Source organism: Orcinus orca, chromosome 4 (assembly GCF_937001465.1).
Source record: "Orcinus orca chromosome 4, mOrcOrc1.1, whole genome shotgun sequence".
Taxonomy (NCBI): Eukaryota; Metazoa; Chordata; class Mammalia; order Artiodactyla; family Delphinidae; genus Orcinus; species Orcinus orca.
In genome coordinates this window covers 38,203,311-38,224,113 of record NC_064562.1, presented here as the reverse complement: position 1 = coordinate 38,224,113, position 20,803 = coordinate 38,203,311, and the positions used below count along the sequence as shown (strand labels likewise).

Here is a 20,803-nt window from a genome sequence, read left to right as displayed (position 1 = left end):
AAATCAAATCATTCACCTTTGAATATAAAATAATGCTACTTTAAGAAGTAAGTTCAATATATTATTGATATCATTAGGTTAGAAACATTGAACTATGAAAAGTTATACAAACATAACATCTCTTTCCACTTCCCTTATCATCACCACCATCCCATTTCATCTCTCTTCCTCCATTCGGAGAATTAGGAAATTGCCACCACTTTCATTGTCAATAGTAAGGTTACATTCCAGTTATTTTCTAAAAATTCTGTGCATACATGATAGATTCTTATCATTCCAGGAAGAAGCTCTACTTCTGATGTACTAGACACATACAAGTCTCCGTTCTCTCATCAGACCTTTCTTAACAAAGGGCTTAGTAAATCTATGGGATTTCTGTCCATCAGAGACACACAATATGAAGAAGTTTATTTCAAGAACATTTCATCAGATAATAACTCTGGACATGAAGATTCTGAAAATTCTTGCTCCCCTTACCAGTTCAAAACTAGTGGCCCAGAAAAAAAAGCTATCCCTGGCATTGATGCGCTTCCCAAGAAGAAGATTTGGGCTTCATCCATGGACTTACTTTGCACAGGTGACAGAGACATCTCTTCTGGGGAGACTGACAGACACCAACACTGTCTGCCTGAGGCGGTAACAGTACGGACTTCAACTACTCCTAGGAAAAAGGAGGCAAGATACTCAGATGGAAGCATGGCCTTGGATATCTTTGGCCCTCAGAAAATGGATCCAGTGTTTCACACACGAGAATTGCCCACCTCCTCAGCAATATCAAGTGCTTTGGACCGAATCCGAGAAAGACAAAAGAAACTTCAGGTTCTGAGAGAAGCCATGAATGAAGAAGGTTAGTAATTTCGTGTGTGTTTGAGAGAGAATTGAATTGAAGTATTTAAAATTGTGTTTTGAAATAAAGAAGGGTTAGTAAACCATTCCATAAGTCTTATTTCCACTGCCAAACCTTTGTAGCCAAATTAGCCTCTTTCTTCTCTATCAATTTCTGTTCTTCCTTCCACAAAAAACCCTAATCAAAGTACAGTGCTACCACAAAGTCATCCCTACTAAACACACCCAGTCCAGCCACTGTATAAGTCTCTCAATGTTTTAGGTAGGCAGGAGCCATGTTTTCTACTTCTTTTTTATCCTCCACAGCACCGGCTATCATGCACTATCTTGTGGGAGGCTTCTGTAAAGGACTGGTTCGTGGAAATTAGATGCAGTTAATCAAAATCAGCAATCCCAGGGAGGCAGCGTAGACTGGTGACAGTACAGTGGTTCCCAAACCACCAGCTTCAAAAAACACATTTTGGGACACGACTCCTGGAGATTATAATTTCTTTGGTCTGGAATGAAGTTTTAAATCTACATTTTTAAAATCATAGTGTTTAGGTTTATAGATTTAGAGTCAGACAGCCTAGGCTTGAATTATTTACCCAACTCAGTAGCTATGTGATCCTTGGTTCAGCAGCTGGGCTTAATCACTCCGTCTTAAGTTACCCTATGTGTAAAATGGGCTTAACACAAATAAATTAATTGGGTAGTGAATGTAAAGTGATTAATAAGTCAAATTATTACAATCCTAGTATGGGGGCATAAAATAACTTCATAAATTATCAGTTATTATTTACAAGGGAAAACTCTGTTTCAAAAGTACCTATTCACACACAAAGTACAATATATTGAACAGAACAAAATTATGTTCTAGACATGGATAGAGGCTGTTTTTAGTATAGATAAGTAGAAGAGAGGGCAAAATAAGAATTTTCAATCTAATCCTCTCCATTTTTTAAAAGATTTATTTATTTATTTTATTTATTTTTGGCTGCAAAATAGCCAAAAATGGTCTTAGTTGCGGCACGCGGAATCTTCGTTGAGGTGTGCGGGCTTTTCCTTGCGGTGCGTGGGCTTCTCTCTAATTGTGGTGTGCAGGCTCCGGGGCACGTGGGCTCTGTAGTTGTGGCACGCAGGTTCCAGAGTATGTGGGCTCTGCACACGTGGGTTCTCTAGTAAAGGCGCGCAAGCTCAGTAGTTGTGGAACGAGGGCTTAGTTCCCTGACCAGGGGTTGAACCTGTGTCCCCTGCATTAGAAGGCGGATTCTTTACCACTGGACTACCAGGGAAGTCCCTAATCCTCTACATTTTTGAAGATTAAAGTTTTGTAACTGCCGCTTCTAGACCCCTGGAACATAGGTGATTAAAGGGAGCTTTAAGGTGCTTCTAGTTCAGTGAGAGTAGTAACATAATCAAGGGTCATATTCATTTTTAAGATCATGTCCTAGTGAATATTTTTGATTCATAGGTTACCTTTACAGTACTCTGCTAAAGGTTTGGTCTGTTACTTAAGTTTTAAGCATAGTTCTAGGACTGAAAATAGACCCCACATTGTGCTTTACTTCTCATAAATGAAGTTTTGCACTTTTTTTTTCAATTCAGGATTTGCAAATAAGTGGGGAAATTGAAATTATGGAGGAAATTATTGAACACTTAACTAATATTATGGATTTTTATATAATTGCATTTTTAAAAACATTAGCCAGCATTATGAGATGGTCAAATATAACCTAGATCTAAAAACTTTCAAAGACTTAAAAAGACTTTTATTTTTCAACGAAAGTAAAAACTTAGAAATTTGTTTTATGCATGATTTCACTGTTTAACTCTGATAAGTAAACTTTTAGAGTTGTGACAGCAAAAAGCAGTCACTTTGTAGCTTAAAATAAAGTCTCTCCTTTCAGAAGTTGTATTTCATGACTATTTAGTGTTGCACAACTGCTAACATATGAATATAATTTATCCTGACATTCTTATGAGCATTCCCTCATGGAGACATTTATGTAAAGAAATTCTGCCCATTGTGGGAAAAAAAAAATCCCTCAATGATTCAAATAGATAAAACCATGATTGTCTCAGAATATAAATAGTGAAGATACACACCAGTTTAGATGACTGTTTCTAACATTTAAAAGGTTGACTGGTATATTTTCTTAACATGTAAATATTAAAATATTAATTTATAATGTTTTCAGGTGTACGTTTCAAAAGATTATCTGACTTACTATTTGGTAAATTAATAGTAGTTTGGATTAGTGAAGTGAGGAAAGTGTTTTTTACCCTTGAACCTTGGTTGAGAGTCAAATAGTAAAACATCAAAACTTTAGTGAAAATATTTTTAATTTGTTAAATTATGCTACAATAAATAGTTTGTTTAACATGTTTTATTTGAATAGGTGATTTATGGGGATTTCCTATAAAGTGAGTATTAAGTCAAATTATGTCCTAGTTTGCATAGAAGTCTTTTATCTTCTTGGGAAACATGTGCATGCATGTGTGTGTAAGTGTACTATGGAAACTCAAATAGACCAACTTGTTTTCAAATATGCATATATATATCTGCAAAGATGATATATAATCTCTGTAAACTCTTATTTTTTCAAAATGGTAACTTGTTACAAAAAAAAAATTTCCAGATTTAGAAATTTTAGGTTTATTATAAGAGATAAAAGAAAAGGAAAAGATTTCTTTTTAAAAATAAATATGCTTTCAATTATTTGATATAGGACAATTTCTATCCTGAAATCTTTCTTTGGTATTGAAGAGTTTTCAAAAGCATTTGCTCCCACAAAGAACCTACCCATTTTCCCCCCAGAGTATATTTTATAACCAAGTTAAGGAAAACAGAACACCTTGAAAATGTTGGTTTATTATGGAAATATAGCACCTTAAATAAACTCCATTATTATATAGTAACTTGCAAGTAGTAATAAATTATATTTGCTTTAGACTAAAAGCATTGTTTGAAAGGAATGTTTGAGGTTTGGAATTCAAAAGCAATAATTTTATTAGTTATTTAGTTGAATAATTTACTGGTTTTATGCTGTGCTTTCTTTTTCTAAAGGTAGGATAATTTATGTTAGCCGAGCAAAGTACAGATTGCCAATATGAAGATTTCAGCTAGTATACAAAGAAGAAAAAAGAATGGAAAATAATATAAACCCATTTATATCATTTAATTCTTATGAATAGTAGGCTTCATAGATCCCTTTTCTGTGGACTAAAGCATTTAAAAATATTAATACTCTGGGGGCTTCCCTGGTGGTGCAGTGGTTGAGAGTCCGCCTGCCTATGCAGGGGACACGGGTTCGTGCCCTGGTCCAGGAGGATCCCACATGCCGCGGAGCAGCTGGGCCTGTGAGCCGTGGCCGCTGAGCCTGTGCGTCCGGAGCCTGTGCTCCGCAGAGGGAGAGGCCACAACAGTGGCCCACATACCGCAAAAAAAAAAAAAAACACTTTGTACAGTTTTTGTGATCTTTATGATTGGAAGTTGCTACTGGGTATCAGTAATTTTAGAATTAGAAGAGGTCTTAAAGCACATGTGCTTGGGCTTGTGAAGATTTAATAATGTACCCAAGATCACATAACTGGTTAATGATAAAGTTTCCATTGTTATGGGAGATTGTAGATTTCTATGAGAGATTTCAGCATTCCGTCTAAGAATTTCCCACTACATGTTACCTCTTAATTTTTAAAAAAGGATGTGTTACAGTGTTCACTGGGATAATACAACAGTCAGAAGAAAAGAAATTGCTAAATTGCAGTTTGTTCTTTGGGGCACATGAGGAGATTCATTAAACTAATGGGAAAGACAGTTGTCTCCTTCAACCTCAAATGTATAGCCCTTACCTTAGCCCAGGCCCCATCCTCTTGAAAGGAACCTGTACCTAAATCACCTCCATAGCATCTCCTCGGCTGACAGCATCAACCAGCCAACTAGCACAGGGGAAATCAGACTTTAAAATCACGGAGTTTGGTGTTGGAAGGAATTTGGATATCATTTAAATCAAACATCTCATTTTCAGAGACCCAGAGTAGACTAGTTTGCCAAAGGAAAGACATAATTCATAAATCATAACAGAGCTGAATTTAGAATCCAGGTCTCTGAAGCCCCAGAATAAGATTTTTTCTATTCTGCCATTCTGATTTCAAGCAGAAACCAGAAACATTTCAGATATATTGTTGGGAAAATATTTTACTGCCTGGGAAGTTGGACATTCAACTCACCACCTAAACAAACCCCTTAGGTCTCTTCCTAGTAAAATTATATAATTTTTAATACAGTAAAACAAGATGTAGAGGCTTATTTGGTTTTTCCTTCAATAAACCACACTGGATATGGGTTAAGGTGGAGCTCCATTGTGTCATATCCTCTATTGTGGCAGATAGTGGGATTTTGTTTTGCTTTGTTTTGGATAGTGTTTTGATGGGGCTCTACTGCAGTAGGATCTGTAAGATGGTTATCCTGTACCTGATGGCATAAGAGAGTAAACTATCAGAAAGCAGTGGTTGGTATTGAGTGCTCTAATTTCTTTGGGAACAAAATAAAGTTAGGAACAAAAAAGATCCCAAGAAAGAAATTGTAGTTGAAGTTTAAACATTATAAGATTATCATGATGATTATTAATAGTTTTCTACATTCATAAAGCAGTGAGGGAGGGGCAGGAAGAAACATAACAGCTTTCTCTCATGGAAACTAGTTTTAAAATTTGATGTCATTCCCTTTTTTTGCTTTATTCTTTTCATTTCACTCTTTTCACCTCAGCATAGGACTGTACTGTTATACTCTTTTCCCTTCTTCCCTGTTCCCAGTATTTTCTTTTCCACCTATCTCTACTCCATCTCAAGATCTGAGAAATTGTCTGTTTTCTAATGAGAGTATCTGTTGTCGTGTCATTTGTGGTGTAATCACCACACACTCCCTATCCACTGCTCTGTGGGTTGGCAGCACATTCCTGATTATGAGAGATTGAGTTGGAACCAGTACTGTGAGTATAGTATGAACAGCACTCCACACCCTGGGTGGGGACTATGAATAGAATTTTGCTTCCAACAGTCAATCTACTTTATGTCTAAATTAAGTATCGTTTCCTTTCTTTCAGTGCTGTGGCCTCTGGTCTAGCCTAGTTTTTGCTGTTCTGTGACTGTTGTGTGAATACAGCTTAAACTCTGTTGTGCAGCTAGAGTATGTAAACACTCAAATATGTGAGCTTGTTCTCATTATTAAGGCACCTTAATGTTTCATTTCCATTCACATTCATTCCATTGAACTTGAAAGTGCATATACTTTTTTTTTTTTTTTTGGCTGTGTTGGGTTTTCGTTTCTGTGCGAGGGCTTTCTCTAGTTGCGGCAAGCGGGGGCCACTCACTGAGCGAGGGCCTCTCTTGTTGCGGACCACAGGCCTCAGACACGCAGGCTCAGTAGTTGTGGCGCATGGGCTTAGTTGCTCCGCGGTATGTGGGATCTTCCCAGACAAGGGCTCGAACCTGTGTCGCCTGCATTGGCAGGCAGATTCTCAACCACTGCACCACCAGGGAAGCCCGCATATACTTTTATAGTTACATTTCTGAAGAGTAGGAGGATGGAATCATAAATGTTACAGTTCATCATAGGGGATGCTACTAGTGACATTTTAAGGAGAGAGAGAAATATTTTCAAAACTTATCTTTCTTTTCTAAGAGCCAAAATTGGTAAAGATGAACTACTCAGTTTTTATTTTTTCCTTATTTCCCTTAGAATAGCAACCCCCCCCACACAAAAAAGAAAAAAAAAGATTGAGTCATTATTTGGATTACTCCATGAACTTAAATAATTTAAATAATCAGTTTCCACAGAAGTAAATATGAAGAAGCAGGGATTTTATGTGGTATTGGTCAAGTATCACATGTACTTAAGTATTAATGACTTTATTATTATACTACTAAGATATAAAATATTTTGTAGCTCTGAAGAGCACACTATTATAGATGGATTCAACATCTTAACCAGAAAGAATCAAGTGCCTACTATGTTTCCAGGGCTGAAATTTAAAGAGATTTATGTTTTAGACCAGCATTGTCCAATGGAACTTCAATGGAGGAAATGTCCTATATCTACAAAGTCCAGCTCTGTAGTTACAAGCCACATGTGACTGTTGAGCACTTGCATTGTAGCTAGTGCAACTAAGGAACAATATTTTATTTAAAATTACCTAGCCATTGAGTGCAGCTTCAAACCATTCTCACACAGTTAGTCCAGTAAAAAAATAACCAAAGATTGGTTTGAAAAGCATTTGAGAAGAAGTATTCAGTAAGTCATTCTTTAGCTTAAAAACAACTGAGCATAGACATTTACTTCTCTTCTTTGATTTATCCAAGTGAAAAAAAATGAAGTTGCATTTTTAAATGCTAAGGAAAGTTACAAGTGAAACCAAAATGAGCTTTCCAGTGTCTATAATCATAGTAATATAATACTGGTTTTGGAGTCCACAGAAATCAGAGGGTACTTTATCAGAAATTAGGGACCTAATTTAAATCTAACTCATACATAGTTAACATAGACCCAGTTTGGCTTTGATATAGAAACCTTCTGAAAAGCATGGATCGATATGTTTTAAGAAAGATTTTAAATGGATCTTACTAGTAATGAGTATCATCACAAGGTTTAAGACCCAACAGTTTTAGCCTCCAAAATATTTCTTCATTTCATTCCAGTCTCTCAATTCCTTTGTTGCCCATGGACTATAGAACTAGCTTTCTAAATTGATCTCTCAGCTATAGTTTGTCCTCTGTTTACCTGCCATGCAAATTTGAATACATTTCTTCTCTGCCTTCAGCCATTTAATAACTTTTTATCAGCTGAGCAGGATAAAATTCAGGCTTCTTAGATTATGGTATTTAAGGCTTTCCATTATTGTGTCTCTCCAGTCTCACCCTTTAGCATTTCCCATCTCACAAGTCATTCCAACACCACGGGTATTCGCGCGCTCTCTCTCTCTCCTCCCCTCCCACTCCTCTTGCCCTCCCTCACCAACTTCCCTCCCTCCATACAGGCTATTTTATATTTTCATGCTTTTATTCATGCAGCTTTCTGCCTTAAAAGACTGTCTAAGCTTTCAGGCATTGCATAGCTCAGGAAGCTTTCTCTCATCTTCCCACTTCCAGATGCTGGCCTATATTTTTCATTGAAATTATTTGTTTTGAAGAGCTTTTTTCTCCTCTCGTAGACACCAGAAATTTGCCCTGGTCTAATTCATGGCTACATCCTTAGTATCTACGACTATGCCTGGCATATAATAGATAGTCAGTAAGTGTTTGTTAATCTAAACTGAATATTGCAACATGGCTATTAATATTAAATGTTTAGTATATTCAGTGGTGCTATTTCAGATATGGAATACAACAATATTCTCTGATGAATTATGCTATATCGTGAGGAGAAATCCCACCTCCTTCTCCTCTGTTTTGTCCAACTCTAAGAGAAAATCACATGCTTGTCAGTCACAGCCTGACCAACCAACAGCAAATGCAATCACTTTCCTTTAGAACTCTGTACTGTTTGGAAGCTTTAGAAGGGGCAGTTGAAGTCATAACAACAAAGGATCCTGGAGGATGCTAGAAGAGTGGTACAGCTGGCCCAGATTTATGGCTACTGCATTACACAAGACCATCATAGAGGAACTGTTCACTCTTGTTGCATTCCTACTCTGCACAAATTTTACATCTATAAAGTAATTTATATTTCACAGAGTATTTCTCCATATACCTTTCCTCATTTATATATATTCATACTTGCATGTGTTCTGTTTCTCTTTGTTAAAAATTCTGTTGATCACGCCTAGCTCTCAAAGGATTTTAGAATATATTCTATTCATGTATCATGCAGCATGGTGTAATATAGAATACAGTGGACTCTAGTGATCATAAACAAGGTACCATCTCTAATCTCCAGAAATTAACCCCCTCAAAAGAAAGCATAGAGGAAAACACTTCATACATGAATACATAATGTTATTACTTTTGTTTCTCTGCTTTATTTGAAGGTTGAAATATTTTATTTGTTAGGACCTATAACTATAAAATGCAGGGTTTTAAATATTTTTTTATAGTTCTGAACTATAAAACCCGTCATTTTAGTGCATTTCTCTTTGAAACGTTTATCTGTAATTTGGGTCATGTATTAAAGGTAAAGAAATGCCAAGCTAAAAGTGGTTATTTAATTCCTGATGTTGCAATTGCCTGAGTCTCAGTTCCTTCGTGTTACGTGTCTGAGCTTGAATATGTGTCACTTGTAAAACGTGTTTTTAGATTACAGTTTGCACTAGCTTAGATACATTTTAATGTGAAGGTTGTAGATGTGAACTTTTCATCTAAAATAGCTCTATATAAGCTCAGAATATCATGCAAGTCTTCATAATTCCCTAACCATTAAAAGTATAGTGTTCATGACCACATGCCACAGCTTCATATGGTTAAAGTGTTAAGTGTGTTAAGTGTTGGTGGAAATTATGACTCTCAGTTGTCAAGAATTTATGACAAAACACTAGCCTATTGAAAAGCTGCCTTTTAATGTTGCTATATAAATGTGGAGTCAATACCATGTTAGAGCTGCAGTTTAGAGGATCAGCTTACAGTTAAAGAATAATAAAATATTTGTCAGTTGTGGTTTTTTTTCTTTTTTTTTTTGGCTGCATTGGGTCTTCATTGCTGCGCCTGGGCTTTCTCTAGCTGTGGTGAGCAGTGGCTACTCTTCATTGCAGTGCACGGGCTTCTCATTGAGGTGCCTTCTCTTGTTGCAGAGCACGGGCTCTAGGTGCGCGAGCCTCAGTAGTTGTGATGCGGGGGCTCGGTAGTTGTGGCTCGCAGGCTCTAGAGCACAGGCTCAGTAGTTGTGGTGCACAGGTGCACGGGCTTAGTTGCTTCACGACATGTGGGATCTTCCCAGATCAGAGCTCAAACCCGTGTCCCCTGCATTGGCAGGCAGATTCTTAACCACTGCGCCACCAGGGAAGTCCTGTCAGATTTTTATACCTTGTAATCTGACCAAAAAAATAGTACACTCTTAATTATAGTAAAGTAATACTAGAAATTCAAATATATCTTTAATTGTCAGAGTATGTATGATTACAGAATCTCTATAACTAGACTTCTATCCAGATGTTAATTCTTTAAGCCATTATTCTCTAGTCCCTATTCTTCTCATTCTCTCACCACTATTCTACAAAATGTTTTTTGGAGAGACTGTATTCCTATGTGTTTTGTGTGTTTTACATACATATATTCACACACTCAATTTGACGTACTGCTTTTTTGGTAACATGTATTCAGGCTAATTTTATTCTCCCATTTTTTCTTTTGCACTCATTATTATTTCTATGCTAAGATTGTTAACTACAACTTTATTTTCCATGTCTGAAAACTAAATACATATAGGAAGTCAAAGAGAAGAAAATCATCTAGCGAAATGAGGAATATTCATGATCCTAAATGAACTCTAGTACACTGATTTACACAATGTAGGTTTCATTTAAATATTTACTAGCTGAGAAAAGAAATTTGCAAACCAACTAATTAGATACTCAGTCTAATTTTATCCCACAAAAGGCAAATAAATTCAGCTCTCCAGTTGTAATGGTGACAGCTTAAAATTTTGCCATTGCAGTTTTAACATTGCAATGAAAGTAGCCACATGTGTATTTTATAAAATGTGTATTTGAACATTCTTAATAGGTCCATTGCACATGATCCAAAAATTTTGGCATTCAGGAAACTTTGTAATATTCTATAAATACTTAAAAGCATCTCTTTGTTTTAAAAAAAATAACACTTTCTAATTAAAATAACAATCACTAGGTTTTGTTGATGCGGGGAGATGGGTACATATGAGGACTTGTACTCTCTGTTTTTGTGTCTGTTTAGAAGTTTTCATAATAAAAAGTTGTGTGTGTGTTTTTAATCACTCAGTTAATACCACATTTGTGGGATCTGGACCAAATCTAAAGTGCTAATATTATACATTTAAATATAGATAGAAAACATATCTGTTGTCTGGATCCTCCAAAAAAACTCATCAATAACGGTAGGACACCTTGTGGAAAATTAGGGATTACCCTTCTTTTGCAGACCAGAACAGAGGAAGAAAGCTACTACCTATCTAGTTAATGTCTACTGGGTGCCTTTTGTGTAGGTCATCAGAAAGCCAAGAAGTGTTTCTATCTGTCAGCATGGAAAATATGCCTCTATTATACACCAATGCAGATTCTCTTGGTAAAGGACATGTAATTTTATAGTAATTCCTGAAACTGTTACATTTATTATTTAATTCAGAAATGGAAAGCTTATAAGGGCTAACCTTTCTTGTAAGCAGAACTGAGTAGTAAATTTTGGCTGAGAACTTTAATCTGATTCTAACCTTTTTATAACCATGACTGTGTAGTAAATATTGCCTGGGAACTCGACGCTGGTTATATCTGCCATGCCATTAAGTGAAAGGAACATGGTTAACAGCGTTTTTTTTTTTTAAAGATGCATTTCGGAATACAAGAAGCTCACAAAAGATTCCTACCACTTTAATTAACATAAACACCCCACCCCTACCCCAGCCTTAGAAGGGAAAAGTTCTTCCTGCCCCTTAATTGTCCTGCTAAGCTAGTCATCTAGTTTGTGTTTCCAGAGTTTTTGTGCCCTATTACTCTGAAGCGGTAAAGCATCATAAGGCAATGTCCTCCCTCCCCCCGGGTGTGGTACTGAGAACATTTACAGACCAGTAGTTCATCACGGGAAGATGATTTATTGTTATATATATTTTTGTGTGTGTAAATTTATTTATTTGTTTATTTAGGCTGTGTTGGGTCTTCATTGCTGCACACAGGCTTTCTCTAGTTGCGGTGAGCGGGGGCTACTCTTCATTGTGGTGCGCGGGCTTCTCATTGCGGGTGGTTTCTCTTCTTGTGGAGCATGGGCTCTAGGCGTGCAGGCTTCAGTAGTTGTGGCACGTGGGCTCAGTAGTTGTGGCACGTGGGCTCAGTAGTTGTAGCTTGCAGGCTCTAGAGCACAGGCTCAGTAGTTGTGACGCACAGGCTTAGTTGCTCCACAGCATGTGGGATCTTCCCAGACCAGGGCTCGAACCCATGTCCCCTGCATGGCAGGTGGATTCTCAACCACTGTGCCACGAGGGAAGTCCTGGTGTTATATTTTTAAGAAGAGTTTGTCAAAGTTACATTAATTTGTCTTACAGAGGAACTCAAGGATTGAAAAAAGTTTACTAGTGTTGTCAGAGTATAGGAAACAAAACATAGGTGAGCAAAAGACAGGGAACGTGGACGCTATGAAATAATGTAAGAATAATTATAAAGCACCACCAGAGAATGGAAATTAAAATTTATTTACTCTCATATAGCCACTTTGCAGAAATAGTTATGAAGCAGTAAATTCAATTAATATGGGGTGTGAAATTGTTATTGCAGGCTTAACATCCAAGTGACTGAAGTTCTCTCCTCTGTCCACTGAATAGGTTTGTTGCAACTTCCTACTTTTCATTGTGAGGTAAAACCATATTGCCTCCATACATTTGGGTCTTTCCCTTGGCCTTGTTGGTTTTACTGTCCTGTAGGTTACAATGCCAGGTTTGTCATTTGGTCAAGTTACGTTGGGAAGATTCCTCAAAACTTTAACGTGGAGGTTCTGTACAATAAAACAAAAAGTTCTTTGGTGCCCCTTGAAGATAGCAGTTCTTCCTACATAACCATTTAACTATGTTCATTACATTTAAATTAGATAAAACTAATAAATAAATTAGATAAAACTGTTGTTTGACATCTTCTACAATCCTTTCAAATCACGTTCATCTTAAAACAGAGGAATTTTTTTTATGCATTTTTATTTTATGTTTTATTTTTACTTTTGGCTGCGTTGGGTCTTTGTTGCTGTGCATAGGCTTTTCTTTAGTCATGGCGAGCGGGGGCCACTCTTTGTTTCAGTGCACAGTCTTCTCATTGCGGTGGCTTCTCTTGTTGTGGAGCATGGGCTCTATGCATGTGGGCTTCAGTAGTTGTGGCTCGCGGGCTCTAGAGTGCAGGCTCAGTAGTTGTGGCTCACGGGCTTAGTTGCTCTGTGGCATGTGGGGTCTTCCCAGACCAGGGCTCGAACCTGTGTGCCCTGCATTGGCAGGTGGGTTCTTAACTACTGTGCCACCAGGGAAGCCCACATTTTTTTTTTTTGGCTACGTCGGGTCTTTGTTGCTGCACTTGAGCTTTTCTCTAGTTGCAGAGAGCGGGGGCTACTCTTCACTGCAGTGCACAGGCTTCTCATTGCGGTGGCTTCTCTTGTTGCAAAGCACAGGCTCTAGGCACATGGGCTCAGTAGTTGTGGCACGCAGGCCTCAGTAGTTGTGGCGTGTGAGGTCAGTAGTTGTGGCTCACGGGCTGTAGAGAGCAGGCTCAGTAGTTGTGGCGCACAGGCTTAGTTGCTCCGTGGCATGTGGGATATTCCCGGACCAGGGCTCAAACCCGTGTCCCCTGCATTGGCAGGCTGTGGCACCAGGGAAGTCCCAGAGAGGAATTTTTTTTTAATCACTTATTTTACCATGAGACTTCCCTGTGGTAGAATGGAATCATTTTTTTTAAAGTTTTGGTACATACTTGGATTTTCAATTCCAAAACTCTTTTTATTAATTATAGTATTATTTGATACTTACGTTCACTGTATACAAAACTGGACAAAGTAGGAGTCTTCTATATTGTGCATGCTTCTCCTGGTAAACATTGTTATAAGAACAATACACAACTTCCTCTCCATCAAGTCCATGGCCAGTCATTTATCCTTCAACTCTTCCCAGTATTACTCCTATCCTTTGCCTCAGCATGAGCTCCCAATTTTTCCAGCCCATCATTTCCATCCTGGTTTCCAGCCTGGTTTCTGTGGTGCCATTTAACTATTTCATTCATTTATTCATCTCTTTTTCTTTTAACAATCTCTGTTAAACACCTCCTAGCACAAGGGAATAATTCATTTTGTGAAGTACCCGTCCTCAAGTTTGCAAACTAGTAAAAAAGAAACCCTCACATACCTTGATTATCTGCTACCATGAATCCCATATCACTCCTCAGTTCTAGGTATTTCCCATGGTCTGCTTTCTCTAGTGCCTAGAAAAAGCCACAAAACCATTCTGATTGGTTCCAATAAAATTCATGCATTCTAGCCTAATCTAAACTCTCACTGTAACATAAAAGCTTTCATGGTTTTTTTTTGTTTTTTTTTTTTCTGACTCAACACTTTTTCACAGCAGAATTTCTTTACTCTTCTCAGGAAGTGATTTACTTTTTTTTTTTTTTTGCGGTACGCAGGCCTCTCACTGTTGTGGCCTCTCCCGTTGTGGAGCACAGGCTCTGGACGCGCAGGCTCAGCGGCCATGGCTCACGGGCCCAGCCGCTCTGTGGCATGTGGGATCCTCCCAAACCGGGGCACGAACCCGTGTCCCCTGCATCGGCAGGCGGACTCTCAACCACTGCGCCACCAGGGAGGCCCGTGATTTACTTTTATTACCAGGAGTATGGCAAATTTCTGATGAGTATCTTGGGATTCCCTCTGTTTTTTCACTCTTTCCTTTGTTCATTATTTCTTTCTCTTAAGAAGGAAAGGTTCTTCCTCCCTGCTAAATTAACCATCCCATGTATGTTGGTTTTTTCCCATCTCCTCCTCCTGGTTCCTTCACATTTTTCCATCAGTTTTCCCCACTATCATTTGCAATCTCCTCCAATCTACAGATTTATTATCCACTGCCTAAAAACATCCTCACATTTCACTCTTCCAAAAAGACCCTAATAACTCATCTAGTCTCATTTAGTTTATTTTTTTAAATCTTTTTTCTTTCTCAAACCCTCAAACTTCTTGAAAGAATAGTGTTACTCCTTTTCTCAATTTACTATCATTTAGTCTGATTTGGTCTCTCACCTGTCTGTGCAATGGAAATAGTCCTCTTAAAGGTCATCAGTGACCTTTGTGTATCACATATATTCATCTTTTCATTCATTCATTCATATTTACTCAGAAAATATTTATTTTGTGCTTGCTATGCATCAGACACTTGCTAGACACTAGAGGTATATCTGAAAAAGGCACAGTCCTTTTTGTCAGAGTTTATAATTTTGGTAGAGGAAACAAACAAGTAGAGAAGGAAATATCAATATTAGGCAGTGGAAGAGTCACAATTTTTTAAGCATAAGGCAATATGAAAGCACAAGAAGCAATATCTAACTCAGCCTTGAGTTGGTCATGAAAGCTTTTGTGGACATGAAAGATTTTTTTCCTTTAAGGCTTCTCTTAAAGGAAAAAGAAAAAGTATTCAAAAGAAAAGGGGAAGAAAGGCATTTCTAGCAGGGAAAGTATCTTTCAGGAGAGAATCTAAAAGTTTATATGCTTTTGGTTATCTGTAAATTCAGTAACACAAGTGCAAAATTTGGAGAAGTGGATGGTGATGATGCCCTGGAACAAGGGTTCTACCTGGATTGAGTTTTTAAAGTTCTTTTTCAATGTTTGTGTATTTCAGTGTGCTTTGGGCGGGCAGGCAGAGAAGAGAGGTCTGTGCTTTTCATCTGATTCTAGCAAGTAAGAACCTATGACTTCAGAATATGAAGAGCTACTGCTATAAATGTAGTCAGGGACCACCTTATGGAAAGGCTTTGAATACTAAGCTAAGGAGATACTAAACTGTATCTTGAAAACTCTAGTTTGAAGAAGTTTAAGAAATACAGTATTATGCTCAGATTTTCATTTCTGGAAAGTTCACTCTTTGTAATGTGCATTATAATACGAGACAAGCAAGAAAGCAAGACTGCAGAGAGGGGAATCTAGGACACGTGAAGTAGTCCAGGCTTGAGCTGAATAGTCATCTATGATAGTGATCATGAGTACAAAGAAGAGGGGTGAGTCAGAAACATTTAGAAGGTAGAATTTAGATTTTAGTGGAGTTCTGCCCCCCTGATACAGAGCACACACCGTACATCCCTACACAGCTCCCCCCGCCCCCCACCCCGTCCCCACATGTCCCGTCTTAAGTATTTTGTACTTCTGCTTTTTAAATTATTTGAACTTGGGACTGTGTCTTTGGATTTTCCATCCTCATAGCACCTAGTGCAAAGAATGATGTTTCTGTAGCATACACTGTATTCTAAGAGCTCTGCATATATTAATTCATTTAATGCTCACAACAACCCTATGAGATGCACACACTATTATACCCTCTTTTCAGTTGAAGAAGAGTCACAGGAAGGTTAAATACCTTCCTAAAGTCATGCACCTGGTAAGTACTGGACCCTAGCAAATCTAGATTCAGAGTCCAGGCTCTTAACCCGTATGCCAAACTGCCTCAAAACTGTAGTCACATTTTTGAATACCACCTATCCATTATTAAATTTAAAGCAATGTATAAAAATGTTCTAGTCTCACAAGAATAAATTTAGTGCCTTATTTGATTTGTGTGGAACAGCTAATGAGTTTGCTTTCTAATGTTTATGTTTTAATCCTTTCAGAACCAATTCGAAGATACAAAACTTACCACAGTGATATCTTTAGTACCTGCAGTGAAAGTCCATCTATTGTTTCCTCTGAATCAGACTTCAGAAAAGGTGAGAGGGATCTGAACAAGCAAAATGTTCTTAAGAAACCATGATTGTTCTTCTCTTTCAGTAGTGTTGAGATATAAGGTGTCAAAAGAATAATTCTATGTAAAATTTTTTAATTATAAAAAACTTCCAGTTACTCATTTTAACAGTATTATAGGAACTTAATAGCAGTTTCATCAAATAGCAGTGTAGTCATTTTCATAGTAGAGAAAATAATTGTTTTCAAAATAACATGACACCTTTAAAGAGTTTATTGACATTATGTCACTAATTTGATTACATGAATATGATTTGTAAAAATTATCTTATGTGTCTGCTGAATGCTTGAGTTTTAAATAAGATTACTTGATATTTTTCTCACTTGTACTATTTTTGTTTCATTCACAATTAGTGAGAAAAAGTGAAGTGTCAAAGAGATTTGAGTCCAACAGTGGTCTCCCAGGGGTAGATGAAACCCCAAGTCAAGGCCAGTCACAGAGACCAAGGTATGTAATATGAAAAAATGATAATATATTTCCTGTTGCTGGTGTTTTTTTTTTCTTTGTTAGAATCAAGGAGAATTTTAAAAAATTATTCTTTTTCCTGTTTTCTCCATTTTCCTTTTCCTTTTCCTCCTCTTTAAGTTCTTGCAAATTCATTCAATTATGTAAAAGATGTTACAGTAGTTTGAGTTATTGGAATCTTTTAGAATTGGCCCTGATTATTTATAGTTTGTGCTTGATTTTTAAATTAACATGAATATAAAATAACTTATTAACAGTAAGGAAGTTCTGAAGGCACGGCATTAAACATCTGTGAGAAGATAGTAAACTTTGATTTCTAAGAGAATAATACTTCTTTCGAGGTTGAATGGGCTCAACAAGCAGGCTTTCAGTGAGTATTATTTGTTGAATGAATAATTAATAGGTTACTACTGAATAACCTATTATGTAAAAAGTTAATTTTTCACTACATCTTTCCTGGCTTAAAAGAGGTCATCTTGTATTTTTTAAAGCCCAGTTCGGGCTGTTTAGAGTTCATTTTCATACTGAAATACTCAGGTTTCTTATAAGGTGTGTATTATTCTTGTGCTAGGGTTAGAATGGTGGTATTATAGGCATGGATTGATTTACTTTGTTTGAACTGAAAAGTGTCAAATCAGTAGTGAATATATTAATGTGTATCTTTTGCAGGTGTGTACAGGTTCCTTACGTGAACAGAAGCATGTTATTAATGTTACGCATTAATTTGAAATTCATAATGTGATATTAGAGAACAAGAGGTTGCTTCCAAATTTACTCCCAAATGACAGGAATCCTCTTAAATTTGATATCAGTTCATTTAGTTCAAGTGCCATTATATACAAAAGAATCATTTGAAAATTAACAAAAACTTGCCCCTTAGTTGATTAATTCTGGCAGACACTGTTTCATACCTGTAAACTATTAATAGACCAGGTAACCCTAGCCATGTGATTAAAGCAGACAATTTATCCAGGGTTTAGACTCCAAGTAATTACATTGCACTAAAATTATTCCTTAATATTCCAGTTTTTATGAAACTTGTGTGTTTTTCTCTTCCCTCTTGTTCCTTTTAAAATAGTCTGAGGGACTTCCCTGGCAGTCCAATGGTTAAGACTTCACCTTCCAACACAGGGGGTACAGGTTCAATCCCTGGTTGGGGAGCTAAGATCCCACATGCCTGGAGGCCAGAAAACCTCCATAACATAAACATAAACATAAAATAGAAGCAACATTGTAACAAATTCAATAAAGACTTTAAAAATGGTCCACATCAAAAAAAAATCTTAAAAAAAAAAAGTCTGTGATACTTTCTTTGAGGAAAGCTCTAATAAGTATTCATTTACCTAAAGTGGTATGATCTTTGCATAATAGCATTTTCTGTTTTTATGACCCCATTTTGGTAATAGTATTTGTGATTACTATTTTGGTAATTTTGACCAAAGAGGTAAGAGACAAAGACAGATCTATGCTTGATATTACATAATTTTGTTAAAGAAGCAAAACTGTTTTGGGATGACCAGCCATATGAAGCAAATGTTGAATTGCACTAAGCTCTGTGTTGAATTGAGGAAGTCACTCTTCTCTATATATGTAATTTGGAGAAAACTTATAAATAGTTAACATGATGCCCTTTTAACTTAATCAGAAATAGGAGTAAAGATAACAACTGGAAGAATTGTTGGGATTATGTGTTGATCGATTGATTTTTTTTCTGTTTTTTTCTTTACAGTAGGTCCTTGTTGGTTATCCATTTTAAATATAGCAGTGAGTGCATGTCAATCCCAAACTCCCAATCTGATTGATTGATTTTATACTCAGTTTGCTAGTCATTTAAAATACATATTCCTCCAAACAAAATTGAACCATTTTGTGAGTCTTATTTCAGTTTTCTTGATAAGGTACCTAAAAGCGTCAGCATTGTAAAAGAATCTTAGTTTTGACTGTTTCCGGTTTAATTTTAGGAAACATTAACATTGAGGCCTTAGCTCATCAAATCGTAATTTAGTGATAAGCTACCTTTTATTTCACACTTTAAGAGGGTAAAAAACACAACATAGTGTTCTTAACATCTGTATTAGATAAAGTTATAGGTGAAAAAAAATATTTCAAGGAGAAGTAGATTGTCAGGTCTGTGTATTTATTACATTTAATGTAAGGTGCTAAACTCTACTTCTTTTAGAGTACCCCATCTCTTCTTTCTGCGCAAGGAAAAACACATTAACTAAAGTAGTGTCCAGATTCCTTATTCAAGTGCAGAGTTTTCTGTATGTGTACAAAGGCTTCTGATAATATCCTTAACATGCTGGTACTTAATCGGGAGGTTCTGTTTGTCTTTAGGTCACATATTTGTGAGATCTATAAATAGTTCTGTATTTAGACATGTTGCCTGCTTCTTTATAAAATTTCCATTTCTTTAGCTAGAATGAAATGGAAAAACAGATCGAGACAGTGCTATTGATTTGTATCATAGTGGGTGGGGGGAGATTAACAGGAAATTATGAGTCAGATCCAGAAGAATGAGTAATTTTTGGATTTTGAGCTATCAAAAGTGTCTTTCAGTGACCAAAAAAGATATTCAAAGCTGTTTTCCAAAGAGCAACTCTAAGTTTTTTTTCTGTGTTAACTTTTGAAGTACAATTTTTACATAGTGCAATTCCAACTGCTTCTGTGCCTATCTGCTTAATGATGTAACCATTTTTTCTGTCTCAAAAGAACCTATTTATTCATTCCTAAATCATCTAGGTTTTCTGAGTTTTTTGTTCGTTTTTCTTTTTCTTTCTTTCTTTCTTTCCTTCCTTCCTTCCTTCCTTCCTTCCTTCCTTCCTCCCTCGCTCCCTCCTTCCCTCCCTTCCTTCCTTCCTTCCTTCATTGGGTCTTCATTGCTGCACGCGGGCTTTCTCTAGTTGCAGTGAGCGGTGGAAGGGAGCACCACTCTTCCTTGTGGTGTGTGGGCTTCTCATTGCAGTGGCTTCTCTTGTTGTGGAGCACAGGCTCTAGAGCACAGCCTCAGTAGTTGTGGTGCATGGGCCTAGTTCTGCGGCGTGTGGGATCTTCCCGGACCAGAGCTCGAACCTGTGTCCCCTGCATTGGCAGGGGAATTCTTAACCACTGCGCCACCAGGGAAGTCCCTGTTCGTTTGTTTTGTCTGTTTAGTTTGTTTGTTTTTTGCCTCTCAAATATTTCAATCTTTATAGGAATTTCTACCAGATATTGTGTTGGGCCAGATAAAGTGATGATCAGTCATTTTTTGCTACCTGTTAGTAGGTATAAAATAATTTGAACAAGAAGGCTAATATATTTGATGAAAATGACAGGTGTGAGTTAAAATGTAAAGATTCAAATTCTTACCATTTTCCTTGACCCCATTAAGTGAGAGTGAGCCATAAAATGATGTTCAATCATTTGCGCAACAAATGATTATTGAGTACCTGCCATGTACTGGGTACTTATAGGTACTGGAGATGGAGTCATGAACAAGATCAAGAAGTCCCTAAAGAGATTTTCTAGTGCTGAGGGATAGCCAGTAAACCACTGAAAAAACAAGTAAGTAATGCACCATCAGAGTGTGATGGTGCTTGGAAGAAAAATAAATCAGGCTAAAGGGTTAGAAACTACAGGTGTGTGATGTCCAAATTCTAGTTTTCATAGGGTAGGGTGATCAGAGGAGGCCTCTCCCAAGGGGCGACATTTGAAAAGAAAACTATTTGCAACAAGGAAGTAAAACATGCAGATATCAGGGGGAAGAAAGTTCCAGACAAAAGGAACAGCAAGAGCAGAGGCCCTGAGGTAGGGGAGATATGTCCATGTTAGAGGAATAGCAGGAAGGGCAGCATAACACAGAAGGCAGCAGAATGAGTGAAGGGCAGAGTG

At 37.1% G+C, this 20,803-nt stretch overlaps 1 protein-coding gene across 15 annotated transcripts in view; it reads left to right on the top strand.

The window, feature by feature from the left end:
- Positions 1-20,803, top strand: part of PTPN13 (protein tyrosine phosphatase non-receptor type 13) — a 235,554-nt gene that overhangs the window by 114,145 nt on the left and 100,606 nt on the right. For 13 of the 15 annotated variants that reach the window (XR_004479207.2, XM_049709054.1, XM_033413401.2 and 10 more), the window contains 3 exons: positions 281-847; positions 16,338-16,433; positions 16,822-16,915. Coding sequence is in view for 14 of the 15 variants with exons in the window: in XM_049709054.1 (XP_049565011.1) it covers positions 281-847; positions 16,338-16,433; positions 16,822-16,915 (757 nt within the window). In the remaining variant the exon portion in view is untranslated. The remainder of the gene's footprint in view (positions 1-280; positions 848-16,337; positions 16,434-16,821; positions 16,916-20,803) is intronic. The other 2 variants (XM_033413404.2, XM_033413405.2) reach the window with 2 other exon arrangements.